The 27,572-nt window shown below is 42.4% G+C and overlaps 4 protein-coding genes across 10 annotated transcripts in view; 2 read left to right on the top strand and 2 right to left on the bottom strand.

The window, feature by feature from the left end:
• Nucleotides 1-4,564: 4,564 nt before the first annotated feature.
• On the top strand, nt 4,565-6,254 carry RPS27A (ribosomal protein S27a). Its single transcript, XM_066177935.1, has 5 exons — nt 4,565-4,721; nt 4,993-5,047; nt 5,243-5,328; nt 5,630-5,761; nt 6,072-6,254. Exons 1-5 carry the CDS (start codon nt 4,674-4,676, stop codon nt 6,219-6,221), a joined length of 471 nt encoding a protein of 156 aa, XP_066034032.1. The 5' UTR covers nt 4,565-4,673; the 3' UTR covers nt 6,222-6,254.
• An 18-nt stretch (nt 6,255-6,272) lies between these two features.
• MTIF2 (mitochondrial translational initiation factor 2) lies at nt 6,273-16,473 on the bottom strand. Of its 2 annotated transcripts, XM_066177934.1 has the most exons (14): nt 16,338-16,473; nt 14,858-15,089; nt 14,274-14,379; nt 13,205-13,376; nt 12,885-13,045; nt 12,289-12,465; nt 11,751-11,890; nt 11,237-11,361; nt 10,299-10,503; nt 9,466-9,718; nt 8,599-8,739; nt 7,684-7,848; nt 7,373-7,513; nt 6,273-6,997 (listed from the first exon to the last, which is right to left on the bottom strand). In XM_066177934.1, exons 2-14 carry the CDS (start codon nt 15,080-15,082, stop codon nt 6,828-6,830), a joined length of 2,181 nt encoding a protein of 726 aa, XP_066034031.1. In that variant the 5' UTR covers nt 15,083-15,089; nt 16,338-16,473; the 3' UTR covers nt 6,273-6,827. The 2 variants fall into 2 exon arrangements, with proteins under 2 accessions (XP_066034031.1, XP_066034030.1); XM_066177933.1 differs by lacking the exon at nt 16,338-16,473 and having other exon boundaries at nt 6,274-6,997; nt 15,000-15,084.
• A 2,349-nt stretch (nt 16,474-18,822) lies between these two features.
• On the top strand, nt 18,823-20,010 carry LOC136286401 (prolyl-tRNA synthetase associated domain-containing protein 1-like). The gene is made up of 2 exons (XM_066177932.1): nt 18,823-18,914; nt 19,488-20,010. Exons 1-2 carry the CDS (start codon nt 18,834-18,836, stop codon nt 19,923-19,925), a joined length of 519 nt encoding a protein of 172 aa, XP_066034029.1. The 5' UTR covers nt 18,823-18,833; the 3' UTR covers nt 19,926-20,010.
• Nucleotides 20,011-21,510: 1,500 nt separating this feature from the next.
• Nucleotides 21,511-27,572, bottom strand: part of CCDC88A (coiled-coil domain containing 88A) — a 66,624-nt gene continuing 60,562 nt past the window's right edge. For all 6 annotated transcript variants that reach the window (XM_066177925.1, XM_066177926.1, XM_066177928.1 and 3 more), the window contains 2 exons: nt 24,670-24,769; nt 21,511-24,136 (listed from right to left, as the gene is read on the bottom strand). In XM_066177925.1, the coding sequence (XP_066034022.1) occupies nt 24,705-24,769 (65 nt within the window). In that variant the 3' untranslated portion in view covers nt 21,511-24,136; nt 24,670-24,704. The remainder of the gene's footprint in view (nt 24,137-24,669; nt 24,770-27,572) is intronic.

The following is a 27,572-nucleotide window of genomic DNA, read 5'->3' as shown; positions in this document are numbered from 1 at the left end:
GCATGGCATCTTTCTCATCTTCAATCTTCCTCATCTTCCATCCTTTGAAGTGGTAACTTTTCATGTTTATTTTCTTTCCAAGTAACCTCTCTGTTGGCCCAGCCTTACAAAGTACTGCTGGTATAATTTAGATTAACAATGTATCTAAGAAAAAGTAAAACCCACATTTAAATATCCTGAATTTGCCCTAGAAAGCTTTTTATTACTCATATTAAGCATACTACAGAACACACTCACTGATTTCAATGTGGATTAGAAATCCTATGACTGAGTTGAAAAAAAAAAGGTGATGAAATTAATGACACATAAGAGAAAGACTGTATTTTAATTTAAAAGGTTTAAAGGCTAAAATCTCTGCTTGCATTCAAAATCATTTCTGAAATCTGTAACAGCAACAGAATGACAGAGGGGCTGCAGGCACAGAAGTCAAGGGCAGTTTATTGGAGCGAGACACAAAAAGCACATTAGATACAAATAGCTCTGTGTGGATGCAGAAACCTAATTTTCAGAAATTTTGTCTTTAATTTCAAACACTTCTCTTAGCTAAGTTCAGGCAGATATGTGTTAGTTTGTCTGCAGAGTGGTTTCTTGGCACTTGCTGCCCATGTGATTTGCTGCAGCTGTCAGCCCTTGGCTTGAGCTCCTGCTGCCTGGAGAGCTTCTGCCCTTGGGTCTGGCAGAGCAAGAAAAAGCCTCTCTGAAAACTTCCAGACCTTGGAACCAAGCAGGACTCTGTTTATTTTTGTGTGTCCTAAGCACTAAGTGCTGAGGTTGCAGCTTGCCCAAGAGTCAGCTCATAGAGGCTCCACTAGAAGCCAAGTGGCTGCAGAGTTCTCTCCATGAAAAGTTGCCCAAAGGAGCTCTGAATCCAAAGTAATTTGTAGGCTGGAGTCAATTTCAACTTGAAACTTGAAATTTCAAGTTTCAAAGTTTGTTATTAAAATTTTGTTGTGTTTTGTTTTTCTGCTCATTTCTTCCAACAGCCCAAACCCATCCTTTTTGTGATAGGCAGAGGTAAAAACTATAAATGAAAATTGTAGTTTTCTAATATACTGTTTTCTGAGGTAATGAATTAATGCAGAGTTAGGACAGCTTTCTAACAAAAATAAGCAATCATCTGAAAAATCAACTAGCAGGATTATTCTGTATTTGTGTATGGTTACCACTCCCTTTCCCAGCCATAAAGCCCCACAATGATTTTGACTCATTTCCCTGAACACTGTGGAAAGGCTGGAGGTGATGTTACAATCTAACCTTTTACTTGGAAGAATTGATACAAAGAAGATTTTTTTTCCTATAAATAGAAGTGTCGTAGAATGACAATATCAAGAAACGCTAGAAGAGATGGTAACCTGAAAATCCTCCCAGTAAATGGTCTGAAATACAGCCAGGAAATAAAATAAGAATTAAAAATAGAGTCATAACTAAGCAACACATAGAAGAAAGAAAAGGACACATTTGACCTTTGACAGGTAAGTCTCAGGGTGCTGGAAGTCCTTGGAATATACTGCTTTTCAACTGAAACTACAGAAAATATAACATCTGTGATTTGGGAAGAACTAATCTAATTAATCAATGGACAGAAACAGGAGAGAGCTATTTTTGAGTAGCAGTTACTCAGCAGACTATAGGAGATGAGTTAATGAACTAATTTGTGTGTTTGATATCCAGGGATTGTATTAGCAACGAAATCTCAGCACTGAGAAATAGACTGCTGCATTACTGGGGTTTTCAACAGCATCTAATGCCCAATTGCTTCCAGGAGTCTGGATTCTTTGGGGAAAGCCTCAGGTTGTACATTTTCATCTGTACACACAGAAGTAGATTTAAGATGAGCTTGTCAGTTTTCACAACACACAGAACAGCTGAGCTCTGCAATTTCAGTTTGTTTAGAGAAAGGGCCAAGGAAGAACCTCTGAAAATGGATAAAAATGGACTCCATGTGCAGGGCTGCCACAGCAGCACTTTTATGAACACCAAAAGGGTCACCAAAAGAATGTATCCTGGGAGGGCTCCATTCAGTGTGATGGGTGACTTGTGATATTTCAAATTGCTACACCACAGCACACAAACTTTTCTTCTTTCCTTTCCAAACATCCAAGTGACTTTTCAGCTGTTTTATCAGGGACATAATGAAATACAAAACATGGCAGGGCAGGATAGCCCAAATTCAATTCAATTCAAACTTTATAAACTAATACATTTTTATGAAAATATTTTTTAAAAACAGAGGATTTTTTTAAAATACTGAAATAATCCCCTCAGGCAGATGATTTGTTATGAAACACCTTTTGCAGCATCAGTTAATTCAGGTTTTCATGTTAGCAAGGTTTTACACAATCACTAGCAGCTGCCATACGAAAATAAAACAAGAATGGAAACATTTAAAAATATAAATTAAAGAAGCCAGAGACAACTAAATTATTAATGTCTTAATTAAAGAAACATATTTTGCACATATTTTAAATATTTTAAATTACTTCAAGCTCCATTGCTCTTTTCCTATAGTATAAAAGAGCTGTGGGCTCAGATTCCAGAGCTTTTAATCTCCTCTGAAGAAAAAACTGCATTCCTTTAACTGTTCTTGAGTCTGGCAATAAACACCTCACATTCCCATTTGGTTGAAATGAGGATATCCTTGCATACAGTAACATACTACATTATGTTATGGGGTTTTTTGGATATGGCGTTTATAGAGGGAAAATGAACAGCAAAACAACTTTCTGGAACACTCAAGTATGACAGAATGAAAATAAAATGAATAGAGAAAATTATAGAGCAAGCTTTATGGTGCTGCTCTAAGATAACAACAACAACAAAAGCCCCAAAAGTAAAGTAACATTGTTAAAGATGATGAAAATGCAAAAAAAAAATTTCATTATGAGGCAGTCTCTAAATTCACCTGAGATAAAATAATCACCAATATTGTTTAAAACTAAGGTAACTAGCACTTATTTGGATAGCTGCAACAGCAAGTAATAACATACATTTTCTCCAGGTGGGCACTAAATGTCCTTTGCACGTACAGGTGTGGAAAACCAAGGGAGCAGGGGCTGTGCATTTTAGTATCTTAAAATACCAATCCAACTCAAGATTTAACAGCAGAGCCAGTATTCCTTATTCCAATCCATCTCAAAAACTACGAGTCCTGATTTATTCTGGGCCTTTTTCATCTCAGTGTCTGAAAAAGGCAGACAGGCAGGCATACCTCAGGAAATTCAGCAATAACCCTTGCACAGAAGGGCTGGTAATGCTAACGCAGGGCATGTGAGATAAACGTCACGGGTCTTTTTAATTTTGTTGTTTTTCTCTTGGTTTAGGACAACTTTATCATTTCAAAACTCCCATAAAGTTACAAAAAGTGGTTTTCAAACATGAACCCTACTGTTTTTCCTGGGATTATGAATTCATTGTAGTGACCCTGACTCTACTGCAGCATTTACAGGGGCACAAAAAACAGCTGAAAATGTATCAATCCTTGATTTCTGTAACAACACAGAGGTGACAACCAGTCTGCTTATACCAACTGGAGACAAAAAAACCAGCAAACCACTTTTTACATACTGCCAAGTGCTCATTTACTTGAAAACTATTTGTTATCTTAAAAAATGCATTATTGTATATAATGTAAGACACCTCAGATAGACCTTACCCAACACAACCTACTTTCCCAGTTCTTCATAAAAACATGGAAGGGTTGAAATTGTTAAAATGGCCCCAGCTGATTATTCAAGCAGGCCCTGATTCTGCTTTAGCCTTTCCCGTATTTGACTCATAAGCATAAAACCACCTAACAAGTAATTTCCAAATTGTGACTCAGGACTCTTTTATTCCTAAATCACCTACAGCTTTCCTAGTTTTAAAAATCCTTGTCCAAATATAAACCTAGAATTAATCTCGAGGAGTCTGCAGGTGGCAAAGTGCCTCCTCAGGAACCAGGACATCGAATTCTGAGATTTCACGCTGCGGCGAATCACAGAATCCCAGAATGGCTTTGAGTGGGAAAGGACCTTAAAGCTCATCCAGTTCCATCCTTCACTGTGGGCAGGGACGCCTCCCACTAGGTAGCTCCGGACTAGACCAGGGAGCTCCAAGTCGTGGCCAACCTGGCCTTGACGGAGACGCAGGTAGGTCAAACATCCGCTGTCCCTAAAACAACAACAACGACGGCCACTACAACGCACAGAACAACCACAATCACAAGGCTGAAGAACCCCCCCACTCATGGCAACCCCGCCTCCTCCCCTACAGCGGCACCACCTCCCTCGTCATGGCACCGCCTCCTCCTCGCCTCACAGCAGCCCCGCCTCGCACGTCACGACAGCTCCTCCTCCTCCTCATTCGTCACGGCGGTCCCGCCTCATCGTCATGGCGTTTCCTCCTCCCCGCACGACGGCCACCGCGATGCACTGTGGGAGCCGCAGTTCCCGCCCACTGCTCCCGTGGCGGGACTACACCTCCCAGCAGGGGCGGGCGCGGCCGCCGTTGGCGGGGCATGCCGGGAGCCGTAGTCCCGGCCGCCGCACGCCCTCCCTGCGGCGCGCACGGAAACCCCGTGCGTGCGAGTGCGGCGCTCTCTCGGGCCGCCGCCGCCATTCCGCGAGCAGCGCGGGTAGCCCGCGCTCCGGCCCCGCCGCTCCGCGCCGCCCCGCGCCGCCGCTGAGCGCCTCGCCATGCAGATCTTCGTGAAGACCCTCACAGGGAAAACCATCACCCTCGAGGTGAGCCGCCGCCGGCGGGATGCGCCACCCGTGCCTGCCGGTGCTCCGAAAGGCGGGGATGTGCCGGCAGGCAGCGGGATGCGCCGATAGAGCCCGGGATGTGGGGGGAAACGCGACCCTGCACTGTCTGGGGCGGTTCCGACCACGCGGTGGGGGCCGGAATGGCCGTGGCAGCACCGGGCGTGTCGGGAGCTCCTCGTGGTTTTTCGGCCTTTCTGGGCTAATTAAAATGTGCAGCGTGTTTTGATTCTGTTGTTCTGTTTCATAATAGGTTGAACCTTCTGATACCATTGAAAATGTAAAAGCGAAGATCCAGGATAAGGAGGGTAAGCTCTAAAGGCACTTATTGGCTATTATATATTGATATCAGTCAGTATACGCTGAATATATTATTCTGCCCTCTACTCTTGTGGGATTGACATGTATCTTAAACAGATGTAATTTCCTGCAGCAATCTTGATTTTATTACAGCATGCTGTAGCTCACGTTCCTCGTTTTTTCCTGATTTGTGTCATCATTAGGCATCCCTCCGGATCAGCAGCGGCTGATCTTTGCTGGGAAGCAGCTGGAGGATGGACGCACACTGTCCGACTACAACATTCAAAAGGTGAGTAGGAAAGGCAGGACACAGCAGTGCAGTATCCAGGAATGGGATGGGCAGAGCTGACTGACCTTTGCTGCTAAGGCTAAGGAATGTTTTTAATAAATTCAGCCAAATCAAGGGATTGGAGTAGTGTTAATGCTGAGAGGTTAGGATGCCACCTTAACAGCAAATAATCCTTTTAGAGCTTTACTAAGTGCCTGTCACTTTAGATGTACTTTCCCTAGGTAGAAGGAAGAGGGCTGTTTAAATGCTGCACTTGCCTTGAGAAAGTGTTTTGAGTCTATTTCATGTGTTTTACAAACAGGAATCAACCCTTCACCTGGTGCTGAGACTTCGTGGTGGTGCTAAGAAAAGGAAGAAGAAGTCTTACACAACTCCCAAGAAGAACAAGCATAAGAGAAAGAAGGTTAAGCTTGCAGTGCTCAAGTACTACAAGGTAGGCAGAACTAACTCAGGGAGAAACTTGATGGAAACTCAGCTTTCATGAGGGAAGATGTGGAGCCTATAACAAGTCTGCACAGATTCTGGTGTATTTACTATTTAAACTCCTTCTATTTACAAATATCCCACGTGTTAAATAAAAGACACACGATCTGTTGCAATTGGGCACTTCTGACACATACCTCAAGAAGCTTGATGTAGTTGCTGTTACAAAAAGTATTATGCCAATGGAAAATACTCAAAAATATTATTGTTGCTAGAAGGTGGAGACTGTATGTGAACCATTGCCTGTTTGTCCTTCCCAGGTGGATGAGAATGGCAAGATCAGCCGCCTGCGCCGGGAGTGCCCTTCGGAGGAGTGTGGGGCTGGAGTCTTCATGGCCAGTCACTTCGACAGACACTACTGTGGCAAGTGCTGTCTGACATACTGCTTCAATAAGCCAGAAGACAAGTAAATGTACCAGACAATAAAAATCTGAGCTTCTGTACGGTTGAATGATTTATTTCTGTGGTGCTGTGTTTCCTCTCTGCTGATCAGTGAGAAAAATTTGTGGACCTTTGGGTGCTGCCTGCCAGATACACTCAAGATAACCTCAGACATGGTCTCTTTAATGTGGGACAGTTCTGATCTGGAAAAATAGGAAATTCAGAGGTCTAGAGTCATGTTTGCAACTGGGTCAGCACTAGAGAATTTGGTGTGGGAGGTCTGGTGACAAAACACAGCCAACACACTGAAACACAGCACAGCAGCATGGGGAGGCGAGGGAGGAAATTGCTGTTATTTTGGAACCAAGACATTGTCATCAGAAATATTTTACCATGATGGTTTAACACACTTGAAGTGGTTGTAGTTACCCTGGTGATTTTATCTCATGTTCCAGTGAGGGCAGCTGGTTGCTTGACAAGATAGAAGAGCAGAACATTGCAGATATAAAATGTATCTGAAGTGCACTGATGTAAAGAACAACTCCTGTGTGTCTCTCAAAATTCATTTAATGTTAAGAGTTAAAGGCCAGCCAGGAACATAATATATGTTCTTTAGTGTTCATGTGAAAATGTCTTTAAAATCCCGGGTCCCAGGAAGTTTTCTGTTGAACTTCTTTTTCTTCATAACAGATAATTTCATCTCCAATACTGAATTCCAGATTTTTGTCCAAACTCAATCCACAATCCATACCCGTTTTTATTACCTGGACATCATCTTTATGGTGCTTCAGCGATGATAAACATCCTACAAAGAGAAAATACATGAGACAGAGGCCACCAGCTGCACAGCAGAGCAGTGGTTTGGTTTGCCTGTCCTTTAAGATTAATGTGTCACTTTGTGGCCCCACAAGGGGAGTAGGAAAATGTGTCGATTGGGGGTGCTTGTGTTTAATGGAAGTCAGACTCCAGCTCCTTTTGGCAGGTAGATCCTGTGTTGCTCCCACTTGCCTACCAGAGAGGGTGCTTGGAAAAAAGTCTGGGAACAATACACTGGCATTCGGTGGCTTTCCCTGGACAGAATTCAGGACTTCTCTAGGATGCTTTGCACAGGCTTCCCAGGAAATTAGGAATATCTAAAAATACGGAACACAAATCCCCATTTTGTGGCAATTCCACTTACCTTTCCAAATAACATCCCTGTTACGGATTAGCTTAAACTTCATTTTTCTGTCCAGCAGCCCCTTGTGCACTCTGCATCCAGCCACTGGAATTTTGTTTTTTCCTACTGTGACAGAGAAGGTGTCAAGAACAGAAGCTTCCCCTAAAAAAAAAAAAAGTGAAGTTGAAGTACACAGGAACAACAAACTGGCAAGAGGTAGAAGCAGGCTGCATTTTTCTACTTGCCATGCTTTAAGATAAAAAAGTGGTTATAGAAGAGTACAGAATTTGCCACACACATTTTGAGGCAAAAATGTATCAATGAAAACTCACCTATTGTAGTCTCCACCACAGCTGACGGCAGCCTGCTGTTCAGCTCATCCTTCAAGTCTTCTATAAGTTTGTAGATAATGTTGTGAAGTTTAATTTTTATTCCCTTTTTATCAGCCAGCTTTTTGATACTTTCGTTGGCTTTCACACTGAATCCAAATATTACACCTGACAAATGAAACAACTGTCAAGTGATGACTACCAGGGATGAGTCTTTGAACAGTTAAGTGAAATTCTGCAGCACAGGGTACATTTTATTCCTGCTTCTCTTTTAAGGGGGGACCATTTACCTCTCCCATTGGCACATGGACTGCTACAAACCTATCAAAATCAATGGCCCAAAAAAGCCCACACAAGGTCCCTGATGACAACTGGAGGTATCAAAGCAGAAAATAACACATACAGCTCATGTAAAGGACACAGATCTCTCTTTCTGGGCTGGAAAACCAACTTGGTTGTCCAAATAAGGCTCGAAGTGAATTCTGAATGACTCTTGCCCGCCTGTGGGCTATGGCAGGTGCAGTGACCTCATGCTCTGCAGCAGGTGAGAATTAAGGGATATGAACAGCAACAATTGACTCAGTCCTACATCCAGTTACCTCCCTGAGCAAAAGGAAATGATTTTCTAACCTGTTTTTCTAGCTTTGCCCTGTGTGAGCATCGTAAAGCAGCCCAAGTGAAGAGCCAGAGTTTAACAAGTGAATTTTTGGCAAGAGCTTTTCCAGAGTCCTTCCATTTCCATAAGACTTTCAGCCTCCCCTCCTCTACCAGTTTGATGTTCAAGAAGACATTTTCAAGATGCACAAAAATTTACCTTATTCATGCTGCTAATTATTGAGAAAACAAAACCTGACTGAGGCCTACCCATTTCAGTAAGTCAGTAATTTCAAAACTGTAACATGATTTTTAAACACACACCATTAAATGCTTCAGCAAGATTGATATCGTTCTCACTGATATCTCCCATTCCAAAGTAGACAATATCCAGTTTGCATTCATCCTCACAGTCGTAGCTGTCCAGAATATTCAGAATAGCTTCAACAGATCCATCCACATCACCTGTATGGATAAATGGAAGTACTGCTGGCTTTGTGTAAGTCCAAGACACAGAAATTACAACTAATGTCAACTCCACACTGTGCAACAGAAAGCCTTCTGACATCTGTCAGTCTTGCTATATTTTGAGTAATACATTAAAACCCATCCAAAAAGTCTGTTCATTCCAAAAATAGACTGGATAAATATGGCTCTACATCTGCTGTCACTGTCAGGTCACATTTGCAGGTTTTCAACTACAGTCACTGCTTGAGTAACACTAAAAGAGGTTTAACCAAGTTCCTCCTAACCCACTTAAATACATAATTGTTACTCTCCTCTATTTTGCTAATGCAAAATGCTTATAACTTGTTTTTTTTTGTTGTTTTTTAACGTATATTTACGTATGTGTGTATATATATATATATATATATATATATATATATATATATATATATATATATATATATATATTTATAGGGGTTTATATGTATGGGCTTTACCCAGGAGCTCCTGAGTGTGTGTTTTGGACATGTTAAGTTTTCCTGTTGCTCTGGCCCTGCTGGCAGCACATCCTCCTGACCACTGGATGTTTCCTGATGCCCTTCCTCTTATGAGAGAAGTTCAATAACCAGTTTTAAACTGATCAAACTTTTGGTAATAACAAACTGCATTTAGTTTAGAGCTCTGTTTCAGACTGAGCATTTGAGAAGCACAGAACCAACGGAGCAGAACAGACAAGGACAGCACCTTTAACAATTAATGAGAGTGTGTTCTCATCCATCTCTGTTCTCTCCTTAGGCCTTGAGAACATCAGATGCTTATTGGCCTTATACAGCACTGCCTTCCTCTGTCTCCAGGTCAGGTGGGCCAGCTTCTGCTGCTTCTTCTCATATTCCAACCTGTGTTCCTTTTGCTTTGCTTCAATAACTTCCAGATCCTTCTTCATCTTCTCCTGTTGTTCAACATAGGTCCTCCAAGCCACAACTTCCTGTGCCCTTTGCTGGGCAGGAAGACAGAAACATTACCTTTAAAGCACTGCATCAGAACACTCTGCAATTCCATCCTTTTGCATCTTCTCTACAGGCTCACTCATTTTCCTTCACTTTTAACTATAGGTTTTGCTGCACACATGGCAGAGAATGAGACAAGAGCTTTTCCTCCCTGAGCTACCACATGACTCAAGGCCTATTTTTATAGTATCTCTGCATTGCAGAAAAGAATTATTGTTCATTCTTTCATGTGGTGTTTTTCCAGCTCTCACAACACCTATTTCAAGCTGTATTTTATGCATTTTCTTTTTGTCAGACAAGAGTTATGTCTTTCTCAAATTAAAACACTCATCTCCTCAAGTACTGGATTGTTCCAGTGGAGATGAGGACAGTCCAGCAGAGGAAAGGTGGAAAAGAAAGAGGCAAAATGCAAACCCTCATTCCTCTTCCAGAGCACCTAACTCAGGTCCCTTAATCCCCACGCTCAACCTTTCATGGTATTTTCCACATGATTAAAAGCTCTCACTATTACTCAGCTCCTTCCCATCCTTGCAGCAGTCTGAGCTTTTCACTGAAGAGTTCTTTCTGTACCTCAGACTCTACTTCAAGGATTTCATCTCCAGCTGAAGGGGATTCCTTCCAGCCCATGATTTCCACGGGGATGCCTGGTGAGGCTGCATCCACAGCTTTGCCATTCTCATCAAACAGGAAACGCACTTTTGCCCAGGTCTTCCCTGCAACCAGAACACAGCCTTTCCTCAGAGTTCCTCTCTGGATGATGGCTGTGGTGAGTGGACTAGTGAAGAACACAGGAGACAAATAACAGACAAAATGCAAGCGACGTTTCTCCCTGTCTTCACGGTCAGTGTAGGCACAACGAAACCAGAATGGATCTGTGATCCATCACAGGCAGAATATTCCTGTGATGATTTACTAGACCATTCACCAAATTTTTCTTTTAATAAAAAAACCCCAAAAGCTGTACTGTACTCTTCATGTCCGCAGGTCAATTCCAAATCTGACATTTGGGAACCCAGCAACAGGATGATTTTACACATTAAGTGAACCCCCACCAAAAAAAACCCCAACTCCAAACATCAAACCCGAACAACTTTACAGAATTCAGTTGATTCTTAAAGAGGGCAAAACATACCTTGTTCATAGAATCTGCAAATGGACTAAGGTACTTAAGTGCAGAATGTCATGTTACACAAAACTTTTCAAGAATTTTGTATGTATTGACTGTTAACTTCACCATTCCTACATTTTAAATGACATTTAAAAAAACACATGAGTTCTACCATTTTAAACTATTTCCTGTTACAGGATTTTCATTTCAGGGACATGATGAATTTTGCCCCATCAGTTTATAACCTCTTGTGTTGCAGAGTAGTATTTCAAGGCTTTGGCTAGGAACACTGCAAAGAAAGTGTTCCAGCTTTATTTACTGAGACGCAACTCCCCTGTCCATTGTGTCTGTGTTGTCACAAAGTGCTGCACTGAAGTAGCAGAGGTGGCACTTGACTCACCCTTTCCCTTTGTCTTTCCGAGACTCAATGATCATCCCCTCCACCAGCCCTGTGGCATCTGCCTTCAGTTCCAACATCTCTGCCAGAGCAACAGTTGCCTCTGCCAAAACCATCAGGTTTTCCCCCTGCATAAAACCACACAAAAACACACAGAAAAAATGAATTACCCATGCAAAGTGAGATCAGAAGTTCACCCCTTAGTTCCAAATTCCCCCATTGAAATGCGATGGCATTTAATACCCAGGCAAGACTTCAAGACATCAGACACAAAACTGTTGGGACAGAATTACCAGTAGAAAAATTAGGTATTATTGCTTGCTCGAAGTCTAAGCCTCAAAATACATTTCAGTGTGTTTCAAATAATTCTGGCAAGAGCCAGTATCACTGAGCTCATGGCAAGATATCAAATACCAGGAAGAGAAGCATTTTATTTTCCAGCTGCCAAATAAAAATGCATTTCTCTGCACATATTAGAAATGTATGAACACCATCATTTTTTATACCACAATCTTACCTTGAGTGCAGAAATATTTACAGCCTGAACATCACCTCCAAACTCTTCACAGACCACGTCATGAGCCAGCAATTCCTTCTTTACTCTTTCAGGATCAGCTTCAGGTTTGTCACATTTATTAATGGCCAGGATAAGAGGAACTAAAAAGAGAACACACAAACTCAGTCTAACCAACCTAACCAAAACCTGCTGTTACCACCACAGCTGCCAGAAAAGGTTAGAGCAAGTTATAGCCACTTAGAACAGATCATCTCACTTGGTGCCTCTTCCCTGAGCAGCCATCGAGATCTGAGCTACCAGGAGGGGAAGCTGGAGGAGTTATCCAGGGTATAAAAGGGTAAAAAACCCCAAACAATGAACTCGTCTTGCTAAATATTTGTATTTTAGGATCTTACTGCAACATTCAATACATTTTCAAACATCACATGGGATGATGAATGGGACTCGAACAGTTACTTCCCAAGTTCTGTGGATTCCAGTCCAAGGAAGTTTTTTTTGGGAGGTAAAAGCAAGGTTCCCAAAGCCCCCCATTCTGTACCTCCTGCATTTTTGGCATGCTGGATGGACTCTATGGTTTGCTCCATCACTCCATCCTCTGCTGCCACCACCAGAATGACGATGTCGGTGACATTGGTGCCTCTGGCCCGCATGGCTGAAAAGGCTGCGTGGCCAGGAGTGTCAAGGAAGGTTATCTTTTCCCCAGAAGGCATGTGCACTGTGAACAAAGGGCACAGCTTAACATCAGCATTTCACTCAGCTTTATTTGACGTGCTGTAGATCAAGCCTCACTCCTTTGAGAGTCATGTCATTTTAACAATAATGACATGTTTTAGACTATCAGGCAAATATTGGCATGAATGTCAAAGGTGCTGTTATATCCTCAGAAACAAGGAAGTGTCCTGGGATCTTCCATAATCCAAAACAGTCTAATGTCAACTTGTGCAGACAATTAATTTCAAAGTTCTATGTACACAGTTATGACAGGTATCAGCAAGAGACATTTTATATTATGGTTTCCTTTTTCACCATTTATGTGGCAACTTTTTTTCCGCAAAGAACTGGCAGCAAGTCAGCCTGCTGTGCGAGATGGAGAGGAAAATGTGTTACACCTGAGCACATGGACTTGGATCATACCAATAAAAGCCCCAATGTGTTGCGTGATGCCTCCTGCTTCCATCGATGCCACTTGGGTTTTCCGCAGGCTGTCCAGTAAGGTTGTTTTCCCATGATCCACGTGTCCCAGGATGGTGACAACTGGGGGCCGCGGGGTCAGTACTGCTGGGTCTGCAGGAGGTCTGCAATTGCAGCAAAAATAGGAGTTGTAAATGTCAAAAAATTCACTGGGCCATGCCCACCACAGCACTCGCTGCCGCACAGTCAATGCTGCCTCCTCTCCAAACACCTGCAGAAAGGAATAGAATAAAAAGAGACAAAAAGAACAGCTCACAACTTACCTCTTCACAGCATCTGTGTTTCTCCTTTCCTTTTCCTCTTTCAGTTTTGCTGATTTATACTTCATTCCTGATTTTTGAACAATCATCTTGATGTGGTCTTCATGTAAGATGGTGTCTGGTTCTACTGAATCAAGGTTAATGTCCGTGTACAACAGTGCTTCATAAATATGATCTGTAGCAAACATAAACACACTTAACAATTACATCCACAAAAACATGTGGGACAAAAAAACCCAACCCACTTCATCAGACTTTTTCGTTAATGTCTTTGTGCTAGTAAATATTATTCACCAAGCAATTTTCCTTCAGTTATATTTATCTAGAAGTTGCCATTAATCTACATACTTGCAGAGAACTTTTTGCAGATTTACTGAAAATCACTACTCTGTTAGCTGCTACAATCTTATTTTCCACTCAGATAATCATAGCTTACTTTTCCACTAACTCCAAAAGAGAAGACAACTGAAATTCATCTAAAGCAAACAGCAAAGCAGTGAATTCAAGGAGGAAGGAAATTTGATAAATCTGATCATTTGCTCCTTTCTTTGGTTCTAGAACCACAGAACATAGTTCAGTAGTCAAAAATGGTTACAGGGAGCAATTCCAGACAAGTCTTGCCACTCCCAGTTAATCAAATGACTGTTCTAATGAAACAGAAAATGCTCCTGAACCCAAGATTCCTACTCCTACTCTGGATTTTGGGCTGAAGCTCTTTAGCCAAGAGTTCTTAACTCACAGGGGTCCAGCTCTGACAAACCAGGGTGCAATGTTTTCCTTCTGGAATAAATTAGCCCTTACGAACCACAGCCACAAGGAGCAGCCTGCATGGATCAGAGGCCTTTCTGCTGGAAGGGCAGACAGACCTGGCTTCTCCACATTTAAATGTCTAGCCTGTTAATCTGGATGGCCCAACTTCTTTTTTCTTTAGTCTGCACTGTGTCTCCCAACATCTCCTTTGGGATGGGTACGACCACAACTAACTACGGCCACTGAAGACATCTTTGCCTTTCCCACTAGTGGAAGGGGTGTGACAGATATTGCTGTTTCACACCCCAGCGCAGGCTCTCACCTATGTCTTTGCCCATAGCTTGTGCTAGTTCTTCCACAGTCATCTTCTGCCTTATCTCCACTTCACCTCTCATCAGGGGAATCTTCTTTCTCTTCTTTTTTGTCTCCTACATGGAATTAGACACATACACAGGAATATAAACTAAGAAATAACAAAAACAATATTAAAAAGACAATGGTCTCAAGCCATAGGAGGTAAACACATCTTCTTTACTATAATACCAATTAGTTACAATTAATGAATGAGTTAACACATCAAAATGAACATTTCAAAGGTACCGCACACTTAATCTTTTTGCATTTTTAATTTTTCAGAACAGGGACAAAAATCAATTAGGATTTCTATTTTTGTTTGTAATAATTTCCTTCAGTATCAGAAAAAATTCATGATGCTATTGGCCTAAGTCAGTATTTGAGAGGGAATGGCAAAAAAATTATACATTAAGTACATTTTGTCTTACAGATTTGTAGCAACTTCTCTATACTCATGAATAAAGTGATTTTTAAAATTTTTAATTAAAATGTTCAAACCAAGCTCTTGTACTTTCCACACAAACCCAGGGACTACTGTATGTCCTTAATTACCTCCTTTGTGGCTAGATGTCTGCACTGTGGTAAGGCAGCATTGATTAATCTGGGTTTTGGCCAGAGCTGTTGATGCAGAAGGAGGGACCCCACAGGATGTGCAGACAACTGCACAGGCTTCCATTGTGCTCCAAAAACTTGCCTGGAGGACAGGGCACGCAGCTGCCAGCAGGCACCATGGAGCTGCATCAGATTTTCAAACCTCTGCAGCAACCCTCGGTTCATTTCCCCACTGAAAACACAAAGCACACATTGAGATCAGGCTCGAGGCTCCAAGATCCTACTTCTCAGGACAAAATGGACAAGAACACAAGGCACAAACATTATGTTTCCAAACAGGCTTTTTAACACTGAAAAAATTATTTAGGAACTGCTCCAGTTTTTCCATTTCCTTCTGCACTTCACCCTTCTCCATTACTCCACTGCAGACACATAGATCTGCTAAGAGCTTACAGATCTATCATCTTTCTCCACTGATCTCTGATATAAACTACTAATTCTCCCATTGCAGATTCTTTGACATCTGGTACAAAAACCCCACATTTGCACTCCTCATGCTATACTGACAGAATTAGCCAAGTGTCAACTACCTCTCTAAGCCAGCAAAACACACCTGCAAAATGCCCTTTATCTGAGCATTTCAGGACAAAAGCACCACCGGAAGACCACAGCATGGCAGTGACACCAGTGCTGTCCTGTGCTCAGAGACCTCCTGTGAGGCTAAGCCTTAGCTCAGCAATTAAGCTTCTGTCAGATCATCCCACATCTCGTTTTAATCATCTTAACTTTGGTTTGAGTCGTTTTGCCAATTATCCTGTTCAACGGTCTCCTCCCTGAGCTTCTCCTTTTACTCAGAGCTGCCTGTTCTGCACTGGTACAGGCTGCTCTGAGAAGCTGTGGCTGCCACAAGCCTGGAAGTGTCCCAGGCCAGGTTGGATGGGAATAGTGGAAGGTGCGGTGCCTCTGCCCACGGCAGGGGGTGGAGCAGGATGGTCTTTAAGGTTCCTTTCTCAATCCAAACCATTGTGTGATTCTGTCCTGCTCAGGGATGGACTGCCTGAACCTTCCATGTCCCCTCCCACAGGTCACCCTTGTGTCACCCTCCCTGCAGCTCCAAAGGCAGGGAATGCTCTGGGTTCCTCTCAGAATGGCTGCGGGCCCTTTAAAACCTCCCTTGCACCCGGACACCTGCAGGAAGTGAGCACATGACAAACTAACCAACCAAACCCAGCTATTTTGGTGAGTTTTTTAACCCTAAAGAGAACCTTAAAGCGGCCGAATTGGTAAAACCGAAGGAGCCGCGGAGCTGCCACAAGACGCGGCACACACAAACAACACAAGGTCGAGACACTGGCCCAGCTCACAGCGGCGAAACCCACGCCAGGCTCTGACTGCGGAAAACTCTTCCCGGCTCCCAGAGAGGAGGAGCAACACTCCCGCTCCTGCTGCTCTCCTGCCCATCATTCTGGCTGATTAATACCTGTCAGCCGCAGCTCGCCCTCGCCGCGGGGGCAGCGCCTTTCTCCGAGCCCCCGGGTCCCGGCCTTGATAGCCCGAGGAATGAAGGAAGGAATGAGGGAGGAAAAGAGGGAAATGAAGGAAGGAAGGAAGGAATGAGAGAAGGGAAACGACGCCGCGTCCCTCCGCGCCTCACGCCGACGTGCCGCCCTCTGCGCACGCGCCGCGAGGGCACCACGCAGGCGCAACTGCGACCCCCGAGCTGCCCGGGCGGGGGCGGGGCCTGGCCTCGCGGCAGGCGGGAAATGCCCCCAGGAGAGGGGGGATAAGAATCCCGTCATGTGACGGATTTTCTGAGTTTATGCCCATTCTAGGGGTTTTGAAATTTATTTTTAAAAACATCTATTTATCTATCTACACAGTTAAATTTGTTTTATTTCTTCCTGCCAGGAGACAGCAGCTGCTTCTTTGCAAAGACCTCCCACCCACACCCAGTGTAAAGATTTAACGTGTCTGATTTTTAAGTCCTCTCTAATTTGGCGTGTTAGGAAAATTAATCCACAAACGCCAGAGGTTTATGTCCAAAACGGAGACAGAGGAGACCTTTTACTTTATTCGAATAAAGGGAGAGGCCATGGGGCTTTTCCCCTGGGGTCTCTCAAATTTTGGAGGATGCAACCTCCTATTTCTCCTGATGCCTCGGCCGCATTTCCCTCGCTCTTTCCGCATTGGCTGAGGTACTTGAGAGTTACAGACTTCCTAAAGTGCCCAATACCTAAAATTCCCCTTTAATGTATTACCCCCCTCCCTTTTAATTTTTAATTCTTATGGAATTTATGGGTTTCCCCCATTGTTTCTTTCATCTTTTAATATCCAGTTTCATTTATCAGCAAACCTACAGTTTGTTTGTAAAGGCAAATATCTTTTCCATTCATCAATCAGTGGAATCCTTCCCATTGTTTCTTTTATCTCTCTGTGCTAGTTTTATCTACCAGCAGACCCAAGTTTGTCATTCCTCTCAGGCGTCTCTAAAATAGCGCCACTTAATGGAGCAAACAAAAATCTAGGAGGAAAATAAAAATCCTCAATGTTACCTGGTTAGTGCCGGTTGTAGAACCCAGAGATAATCCCAAGGGTCTGCCTGGGACAGTGCTGATGTTGTGTCGATCCCTGTCCGGACGCCGCAAATCGTGGGTGATGAGTAATGGCCATAAGTTCCTTTACATATATTTGAGCTGTGTATTTCATGCTCTTTGTCCATAATGTGGGACCCGTGATAGTTCACATATGTGGTTTTCCACACGTTTGCAAGACTCATAACCATGTGTTTTGCTGCCCTCAGCATCTTTCCTACAAATATTTGCTCATTTATGATGCTGAGTGTTAAAAAAAAATAAGCATTCTGCATTTCAAATGCAGGGTACTGACACCTTGAAATGCACAGGGCCCTTGAGTGTTTCTCCACAGGTAAAATGGGAAAAAGAATCTCAAAAATAGATCACAGTAAAAAAAAAAATTAAATACCAAAAGTTGTGCAAAGCACATTAAAAGCAGTCAGTGTTCTAGCACAGGAAGACACTTTGGGAAGGAAGGGCTGGCACAGGGACACTGTGAGGGCAACACATCCTGGGACTGCCTGGGACTGACCTGAAAAACGTTTTACTGGAAAGATAGATTTAGCATGCGAAACAGTCATCAGAGTTTACTGCAAATCTGCTTTTTGAGTTGATCTTCCACTGGATGCTGCCTGAAATCTTCCTGTGTGCTGCTGTAAGGCTCTGGGAATTAGTGTGGGATCATATTTTATCCACATGTCTCTTAACCACAGAGTCATACTGTTTTAATTTAAAGCTTGTTACAGATTGCCCGTTTTTCTGAAGGGCAAACTGAAAACAAATAATTACTGATGTCATAGGTCAGGGTGATGGTTTGGGTTATAGAAATATTTTCCAATTGTGTGGCCATTATTGTTTGGCTTTGTCCCTTAATTGCAATTCCTGATTATTATTGGTTGCCTTTTAAAAAAAAAATACAAATTACGGAGTTTTTGTTTTTAGGGTGTATCAGGTATTTTGATTTTCTTTTTAGCTTTGAATTTTTCGTAACTTTCTTATCTAGATGTGTTTTCAGCAAAACTGTAAATAAGGAGCATGCCAGAACATGGAATTAGAGTAAGGGCATGTACCAAAAAAAAAAAAAAAAGGTTAAATGGAGACAAATACCTGTTTGAAACCAACTTTTGAACCAAATATAGTTCACATGGAATGTGTGTCGAAGCAATCCGTTAATCTCACTATTTGAGAAGAAAAGTGCTTTAAGGGGCGTGAAATGTACTGAACTGTGCGGGAGGGGAGGCTGAGGTGGGATGCAGACATTTCATATCCACGGTCAGAACCGTGGGAAGTTGTTCCTTAGCAAAAACGAGTGCAAGTTTAATGGATTCACCCGTTCCTTGTAGCAGGATGCCGCCCGTGGGCGTGCCCGGCCCGGCGGCAGGGGCGGAGCGGGACGGGTCGCAATGGCGGCGGAGCTGCGGGAGGCGCTGGACCGGCGGCTGAGGGACTTGGGCATCGCCACCGTCACCGCCGAGCACCCCCAGGTACGGCAGTCTCCTGAAAATCCGGGAATAAACCCCTGCCTTGCCAGCGGGGCACAGCGGGATCAGAGCGGGATGAGGTCCTGCGCGTGGGGTTTTAGCAGAAGTATCAACGTAGAAGTTCTCGCAGGACCTGGCAGAACGTTTGAGGGCATTTTTTTGGTCGCTTTGACTCTGCCCTCAGATCCACCCCCTTTCCCCCCCGTGGTCTGAGAAGCGGCTCACCCACTTCTTTTCCTTGAAGTCGGCGGCATCCAAGATGCTTTCCGAACTTTTACTCGCTGCCAGTTACAAGCCACGTCAATGGTGTGGAGTCGCAAACGGGAGCGCTCCCAGCGCTGCCTTTAAAGCGAGACATTGCTGCACACACGAGACAGAAATGATTCTGAAAGTGTGCCAGAGCAGTTCATGACATTTTATTCGTGTTCTGTTAAAATTCCTTCATAAAAGGGTACAGCTTTTAGGTCGAGTAGAACATCCAGTATTTTCTAAATATTTAACAAAAGATACTGTCAGCACACGGCTGGGAGTCTAATGGGATATAGAGTCTGACACCACAGTGGTGCTGTTTTCCAGGTGTTCACTGTTGAAGAAATGATGCCGCACGTCCAACACATGAAAGGAGGTCACAGTAAAAACCTGTTTCTTAAAGACAAAAAGAAGAAAGGGTTCTGGCTGGTGACTGTCCTGCACAATAGGCAGGTCAATTTAAATGAACTTGGTAAAAAACTGGGGGTTGGAAGTGGAAACCTAAGATTCGCTGATGAAAATGCCATGCTGGAAAAACTCAAAGTGGGCCAGGGCTGTGCCACGCCACTCGCCCTCTTCTGTGACCAGGGAGATGTGAGGCTGGTGCTGGACGCTGCCTTGCTCGAAGGGGGCCATGAAAAGGTGTATTTTCATCCAATGACAAATTCTGCAACCATGGGCTTAAGCCCTGATGACTTCCTGAAGTTTGTGAGATCAACAGGCCATGATCCCATCATCGTACACTTCAATGAAGACATCAAGTAGAGGAAGTTCATTTTTCTACTACTACTCATAGATTTTGTCGAGCAAAACTGGTGAAAAAATCTCATTACAAATAAAACCTGAAAAAAATGGCTTACTCCTTTTTAATTTGTTTCAATTATGTAAGTTTGTATTGTATGATCTGGTGAGAAAAAATACTGCCCTTCAGTTATCAGAACTTTAACAATGTTCTTAAAAAGACATTTTGCAATCTACCACTGAAGAGCTAGTAAGTAGAAAAGGCATTATTTAAATACTATTACAGTCTTTATCAGTAAATGGATAGAACTAGAATTTCCCAGGCATGGGACTGGCCTTGAAGGTTTAAACTTGACATCACTAGGAAAGAACAAAGTCCAAGTTGTAGAACACCTGTCAATACCCCCAGGACAGAGTGACTGTCCCTGCACCCATTGATGTCCTACTAGACATTGCTTTCTATGTTTTTTACCTAAAAAAACCTACACTACAGGAAATGCATTTGATTGTCATTTTTCAATCATGGTGTGCTGAAGACAGAAGCAGCAGAAACTCCCTCAAGTCCAGTAAACATCCCATGGCAACGAGCTCCCCCCAAAACCCAAAGCCAGGGAAGCAGTGAGTGAGGGATGGATTCTGAAGTTGATGGGGGTAAAGGCTTTTGGATGCAGCTCAAGGACAATATCAGTACGAACAATGCCTCCAGGGCAAGAGCATCAGCACAGGCTGAGATGAACTGAAACTAAAACTACAGGAGCATAAATTAAAAGCATATAAAAGGATTTGTGATTCAGGTGAATGAACAATTACTATTAACAGAGTATGAAAAATCATCATCTACAGTAAGGCAAGTTCCTTCACTCAAAGCCTTACGACATTTTCCTTCATCTGGAAGGATCTGGCATCTGTTCTCAGAGCTCTTAGTGACAGAACCCTTCACCATCCAGCAGTTTCAGTTCTCCACTTCTGACAGACACAAATCAACCCCATCTATGCTGGGAGTCATGGCCAGTGGGAAAGAAGTGACCAAAAAATGCTGCAGCTGTAGGAAGAGTCATTAGAGAGATATCCAGATACATGTGATTTTATAGGAGAAAAGGAACATCTGGTATTCAGGAATACTGGGCTGATGAATGAGCTCTGAATTGACAAATGCAGCACTAAATTAGCTCCACATTCAAACACTGGGATGTGTCTTTAAAAGTAATATTCACCTTGCTCTCTCTGCCATTCACTGTCCCTCCCCCATAAAGTTTTTCTTTGTGGTACCCCAAAATCCCTTATCACTTCAAAAAAAGAGTATTAGATTTGACTTGCCAAGGTTTTTAAACCTAGAATGTTTTAAATGCGACAAATTGTTTGAAGGACATACACAATCCTGGAATCTGCACTGCCTAAAGCGTGACTAACTTCATCCTCAGAAGGGATCCTGAGACTTGTCTCAGCAAAAATAACTACCAGGCTTCAAATACTACATTTGGCAAATCTAGAATGATTTCTTTTTGTATTTACTTATTAAATCAGGTTTTTTTTAATAATAGTATCAAAATAGTGTACAGTTAAAAGCTACCCAGCTCTACACAAATCACACAGAACAAACTACACATGGTCCAGAAAAATTCTGCTACAGTTTTATCAGTTTCCTTCCAGAAGAAATACTCACTGCACACATCACCACGACACCAATACCTTTCCAGTAACATCAGTTTCCAGAGAAAGTGTGTATAAATATACACACACAAAGCGAGAATAAAAATTATTTGGTTTGGCATTTTAATAACATCATTAATAAATGTATACAATGGCAAACATTAAAAAATTAATATGTAAAGGAAATTACAGTTTTAAATAAGAGCTTTTTAAGTTCTGTTTCACACCTCGGTACATTCCTTTAAGGCAGTTTTATTAATATCAAAGCATTATTTACATATACATCATCAGCTACCCCTAAAAATCACACATGAGCTCCTTTGTTAGGCTGCATCATGTCCTGGACAAAATTTAGAAATAATAATCATATATGTTGGGAATGTTACTAAATCCTCAGAGACTATCAGAAAAATAAATAAAACATACACATTGTATGGCATGAGAACCTCCTTTGTAACCTGGAACTGGCAGTGCAGCGTTTGGGATTCCTGGGGTACAAAGGGGGTGCATGTGCTCCTGTGTACACAGTCCCCACAGCTGCTGTGTGCATCCCTGGCATTGGGAGTATCAGGAACTGTGAAGCTGCTCCGAAGTTAAATTTGCTTTTTTATTTCCCTTTAAGGGCATAGACTGGGAAGATTAAGAAAGGAAGAAGAGGGGAATCAGCAGAGTACAGAGAGCCATGTGACCGCTCAAGTGCCATGGAACTTCTCTGCAAAGCAAAGCGGACAGCTTGAGATGACCTGAGCTAGTCAGTGGAATGGGAGGGGATCCCTGTGGGATGGAAAGGACACATCCAGGTGTGGTGAGGGCAGTCACATGTGCCCAGCAGCGCTCCACACATGTGTGTGCCAGAGTCGTGACAGTGACAGTGAGTGTTCCCAGACACAGCCGCCGCTCGGATCCTGGCAGCATGGGCAGCATTTGGCACTGCAGTTTCAATCTCTTGGTTCAAGCCATGCATTTTTCTCTAACAGTAACATGACAAATGGTTCTGGTTAGGGAGTTTGAGCTGCATCAGTCCTCTGTCAGCAGAGAGTGAGGAGAACCCAGGCACAGGCCCTGAAATGAGCTTGAACCCGCTGTCAGAGCTAATAGAGATTTTCCTAATCTTTATGGCATTTGAATTGTCTGTCATACCCGCTACACCCTTATAGATCTTTTAGCCCATTTTATCACAAAAAATTTTCAGAAGAAACTAATTTTAAAGAAAACAAACAGAAATTTTCCCCTTCTAAAGCTTACTGGGCATGCCTCTTTTTCCCCCTTTTTGACAAGATTTCAAGCTTTTGAATCTGTTGAACTGCCTTAAGCAGTGGGGCTCACCTTCTGAGGAAGCTGCAGGTGACATTATGCACCTGCGTGTTGGACACTTGGAGGTGATACAGGGAACTCAGCCCTTAACATGAGGAACAGGAATGTGCTTACTGGCTTTAATAAAATAGAAAACTCGTTTTGGGTCTCAGTTTCCATCCACTTCCTCTGAGCTTGCTGCAAATCTTTCCAGACAAATACATACAACCACCAAATGTACCAATAAGGTTTGTTGACTTTAATATAAATCAATAATGAACAAAACGTATCTAGTAAAAGATATCCTTAGAGGGAACTGATTGTAAAATGCATATGATATTATTTACATTTCTTTTTGCCATGAAGAAACCTCCTAAGCCACAATCAGCTCATGTCAAAAGACAAACAGTAAAAAAAAAAAAAAAAAATTAGTCAATACACAAACATCATAAGACAGTCTTATCATGGAAATGGCATTTGTGGAAAACAGCCTTATATTAAAATAAAAGTTATAGGAAAACCATACCTGACAATTTCCTGTCAGAAACATCTGAACATATATATGCGGAGTAACTTGGGAATGTGAAAAACAGAAAAGACAAACAGTGTCTCTATAATACCATTATCCCATGACTCCCACTTCTGTTAGTTACTGAGCTTTTCCATGGATGTAAACAAAAATTTCTCTTGCAGTATGCAACAAAAATCAGCATAAACTTTCTTAAGAGCAATTTCATGCAGATTACGCTAACCAAATAAGGCAGTGAAGTGCCAGTAGCTGTGAGGTTTTTGTATCTGTATATACAGTCCATTTCAACAAAACTCTACGGCATTTCCTTTAGATTTACAGACGTAAATAGAAACTGCTAGTTTTGGGGGTTTTTGGCTAATTATTAGCAGAAGCTTAAGCAAATCAGTGACTAATTTCAAAAACAGAAGATGAAAGAAGTTTTATTTTGTTTTGTTTTTTTTTTTTCCCTGGAGTAATTCTTGAGACCTTAAAATCCTTGGTCCTTAGGGAGATGAGAACTGTCCTTTATTCAGTAGATCTTAACAGTGCAATGTGCAATAATTCCTAAGACCATCTACACATTTTCGGCAGTAGACTCCAGTAGAGCTCCTTGATTCAAGGAAGGAAGGAAGGTAGGTAGGTAGATTTTTATTTCTTGCCTGCTCTAGTCACGAAGAATGTAAAAAATTCCCTTAATTTTTATTAGTGATTCCTACAGCCGCTGTCTTGTTACTTCAGATATAAAGGCTTCACACTGAGATACTGAAGGACACTTTTCTCTCTGTGTTCAGTCAAAAGGCAGAAAGAGAAAAGAACGTAAGAAAAAGCTTCAGGTGTAGAGGCACAACACACAGAGTTCAGTCACTAACAGCACTAACAGCATGCACCAAAGGGGCTCAGGGAAGTTGAGAAGAGGACAGAACACCAAAACCAAGCTATGTAAAAAGGCAGATTCTGTGGGGTACTGAATACTCTTGAGTTTTGTTCAACTGTTCTTTCAAATTTACCTATCCCTATCTAAAAAGTGACTTCAGTGTTATTTCTTAATGGGATTTCTTTGTACCTTCTTCTTCAGGGTTTTGAAAAAATAAAAATAAATCATTTTTACAGGCAAAAAGCTGGATGAGGTTCTCTGCCTCTGGAGAAGCTCTGCAGAGCCACCAGCCCCGGCCTAACGAGTGAGCGTGAGAGAAGCCAGGTAAGCAAGCAGGATTTACATCTGGTTAATGCAATGTGCTCTGGGGCTGAGATGGAATGCTGTTAGTTTGTAGTAAATGAAATTCATCTCATTTACAGGTTGGGCAGGAAACTCACCACTTGGCCCACAGCTCAGGTAGTGGGTAATAGAATTAGGAGCTTTGTTGCTCCCTAGACCTGCTTTTTGAATTTCTGCTTTCTGGGATAGCTTCCACATCTGCAGAGAAAAGCATTTCAGGTTATTCATTGTGTTTATCAGGACATGAAAAAAACCCTTCATGCATTAAAACACATTCTACTCATTAGGGGAGCAAAATGATACATAAACACTTCGGCTGTTTTTAAGAGGAAAGGACAGAGGAGAGGGACAGAAGAAACTCACTTCAAGTGCCTGCTCAGCTACACTCACTGACATTCATCTCAGATGAATGTCATTACATTTACATTAGAATGGCATTTACAACAGCCAGGTGTTATTCCTAAAGCCACAGTCAGACACAGTCACCTATACACCAACCCTACATTTCTGTGTGAATGGAACGAAAAAGCAATGAGGTGCAATCACAGCTGACTGACCCTAGCAGAGAAGTTCCTTCATTGTATTTTGACCTGCTGCACACCGAGAGAAACGTTCACATTCACTTCCACAAAATTGTCTTTGCATGCAACAGCTTGAACATGCAAAATGCAGCATCTGAATTCACCAGTCACTGACAGCAAAGCGTCAAGCAAACCCTGAGCCAGGCAAACTCTGAACCAGGCAAATGTCAACTGTGAGCAAATGACTGAGCCTGAACAACAAAACCTTTCTGGGCAGCAGCCACATATTTAGTGTTTATCAGTATCATGCAAAATCCTAACTTAGCACTGTCCAAGGCAGCAGGAACCAAGGAATGAGCAAGGGCTCCATGTGTTTCACAGCCTGCCATGCACATGGGTGAGGAGCAGTAGGGATTGGGAAAGAATTCCATGGAACCTTCCACTGTTTGAACATAGATAGACATCCACAAACTTCTTGCTAAAGACCTAAGAGTGGAGAAAAAAAATATCCTTCTGTCCATGACATTTTCTTTCTTTCACAGATAATAAACAAATGCTGGTAAGTCATTACTCAGAGCCATTAAACACTCTCTTGCAGAACACTTCTGCTGCTTCCAAACTCAGTGGAGCAAAACAAGTTATTCTCCTCAGAACTGAAATGCAATTCATTGCAAATTCATAAAGCAGTGCAGAGTGGTTTGAGCTGGACAAGGTTAGTCACCAGCTCCAGCAGATTAGAGACACTAGTGCTCCAGGACACTTATGCTTGGCTATTCCAAAGCCCCTGGGGTTTAAGAGGGAAGCTGGGGACAGTACTGGAAGTTTTTATAGGTGTGACTGTCTAAGGACCTAAGCAAGAGGAGGAGACAACAGCACACCTGAGACTTCTGCAGCCAGAGTTGATCTAAAGCAGCTACACACCTTGTTCTGACCAGTGTCTCTGCAGGGCACAGGTAAGAAAAGTCAGACCCTGGCAGCCCAGGATGGGTTTGTATAAAGGGCTCTCAGAGCTAGGATTGTAATTCCTTAAATAAATTGCAAAATGCCTTGTGCACACATTGCTTGGGATACCGGCGCTCTTCACCTCCAACACAACTACAGATGAACTGGAGGGAAGTCAAAGGGCATGACCCAAGACCAGAACACTGGTCTCGCTCTGTGGGAGTAGATGTGTGTGAAATTAAAATTATGTATCTCAGATTTCTCATTCTTTTGCTGCTGAGACACTTCCAGAGGGAACACAGCAATAACTGACCACTCACAGTGCCCAGCACTGGGAGAAGTGAGAGATTTATCAGCCCAATAACAATGAGTGGTGCAGACCCGGGGCAGGCCTGTGTCACATCCTGAAATAGCTATTTTATTCTCCGCAGACATTCAATATCCTCCCTCCCCTTGCTCCTGAAATGCAGGGCTTCCCATCCCATATACAACAGAGCCCTTCCAGACTACCACATGGGATATCTGCTGCTCTTCCTTGGGGAGCTATGGATTCACTGCACCTCCCTAATTAAGCACTAAGGAATTAAAAGTTCAGCCCACACAGTGGTTCTGTGACTGCCACAAGACTGCTGGCAGAATAAATGCCATTATACAAAATAGAATGTGACATTTGTTGTTTTCAATACGTATTTTCAATTTTTATTATTTTCCCTCTAGCTATACTGTCATTTAAATTTTTTATAACGTATTTTGGCTCCCACAACTGGCATAACCAATGTCCTCTTGCAAAGAAGTGCTCCTGTCTAAAGCCTTGTGTAATTATAGCTTAAATCTGATACAATTTTAAACTGTTTAAATTTACCACTGAGATGTTTCAAGCATGTGCAGAAACAGTGGTACCTAAATAATTACTTTTCAACATTTCTCTTTAGCTGCTCATCTGGAATTTAAGGAGTTATTTGCTGAGGTATTGATATCCTCCCATAACCTCACAAGCAACTTTGTTCTTTTTTCTTTTCTTTAACTGTGTTAATTTAACATTTTCTGTTATTTTGTTACACCATTTGTTTTCTATTATATCAGTGGTACTTCCATTGACAAGAAAAAATGAATTTCCACCATACTCCATACACCAGACAGTTTTTTATTCCTATACATCACAAGGAGCCTGTTATTTGACCCCTGATAAAACCAAACACTTCACCACAGTTACACCCATGACTGGAAAGACAAAGCAGACCAAAGGGAAAAGGTGGAAAAGGTCATTTTTTCATGACAAGTGCTGTGTATCATGTCACTATTTATCACCTCTTTGTGAGAATTATCATTTCTGTTTAGGATAATGAATGGTCTGTGTGTTTATTACCCAGTATGGACAGTAATTAATATTTACTGTGCAGACTAGAGGCACTGAATTATTTGGATTATTGGGCACTTGTTCCTTGTGCATTTTTGCCATGACATGGCATAAATGAAAAGGGTAAGAAGGCACTGAGATCTCTCCAAATGCTTCTTTCCATTAGTACCTCATTTTTGCA

Source organism: Chamaea fasciata, unplaced genomic scaffold, assembly GCF_029207755.1.
Source record: "Chamaea fasciata isolate MVZ Bird 193981 ecotype frontalis unplaced genomic scaffold, bChaFas1.0.hap1 SCAF_3, whole genome shotgun sequence".
In the NCBI taxonomy this organism is placed as follows: domain Eukaryota; kingdom Metazoa; phylum Chordata; class Aves; order Passeriformes; family Sylviidae; genus Chamaea; species Chamaea fasciata.
Note: the sequence above shows the minus strand (reverse complement) of the source record. Positions and strands in the feature narration are given on the sequence as shown.

What these genes read in the sequence shown, in the direction of transcription:
- RPS27A (XM_066177935.1), top strand. Translation starts at nt 4,674, where the DNA reads ATGCAGATCTTCGTGAAGACCCTCACAGGGAAAACCATCACCCTCGAG. An exon ending in GAAGATCCAGGATAAGGAGG is followed by an intron (nt 5,048 to 5,242) that starts GTAAGCTCTAAA and finishes TGTCATCATTAG; the next exon opens with GCATCCCTCCGGATCAGCAG. An exon ending in CCGACTACAACATTCAAAAG is followed by an intron (nt 5,329 to 5,629) that starts GTGAGTAGGAAA and finishes TTTTACAAACAG; the next exon opens with GAATCAACCCTTCACCTGGT.
- MTIF2 (XM_066177934.1), bottom strand. Translation starts at nt 15,082, where the DNA reads ATGAACCGAGGGTTGCTGCAGAGGTTTGAAAATCTGATGCAGCTCCAT. An exon ending in ACTCTCATTAATTGTTAAAG is followed by an intron (nt 8,740 to 9,465) that starts GTGCTGTCCTTG and finishes TTATCCATACAG; the next exon opens with GTGATGTGGATGGATCTGTT. An exon ending in CAGGGATGTTATTTGGAAAG is followed by an intron (nt 6,998 to 7,372) that starts GTAAGTGGAATT and finishes TTCTCTTTGTAG; the next exon opens with GATGTTTATCATCGCTGAAG.
- LOC136286401 (XM_066177932.1), top strand. Translation starts at nt 18,834, where the DNA reads ATGGCGGCGGAGCTGCGGGAGGCGCTGGACCGGCGGCTGAGGGACTTG. An exon ending in TCACCGCCGAGCACCCCCAG is followed by an intron (nt 18,915 to 19,487) that starts GTACGGCAGTCT and finishes GCTGTTTTCCAG; the next exon opens with GTGTTCACTGTTGAAGAAAT.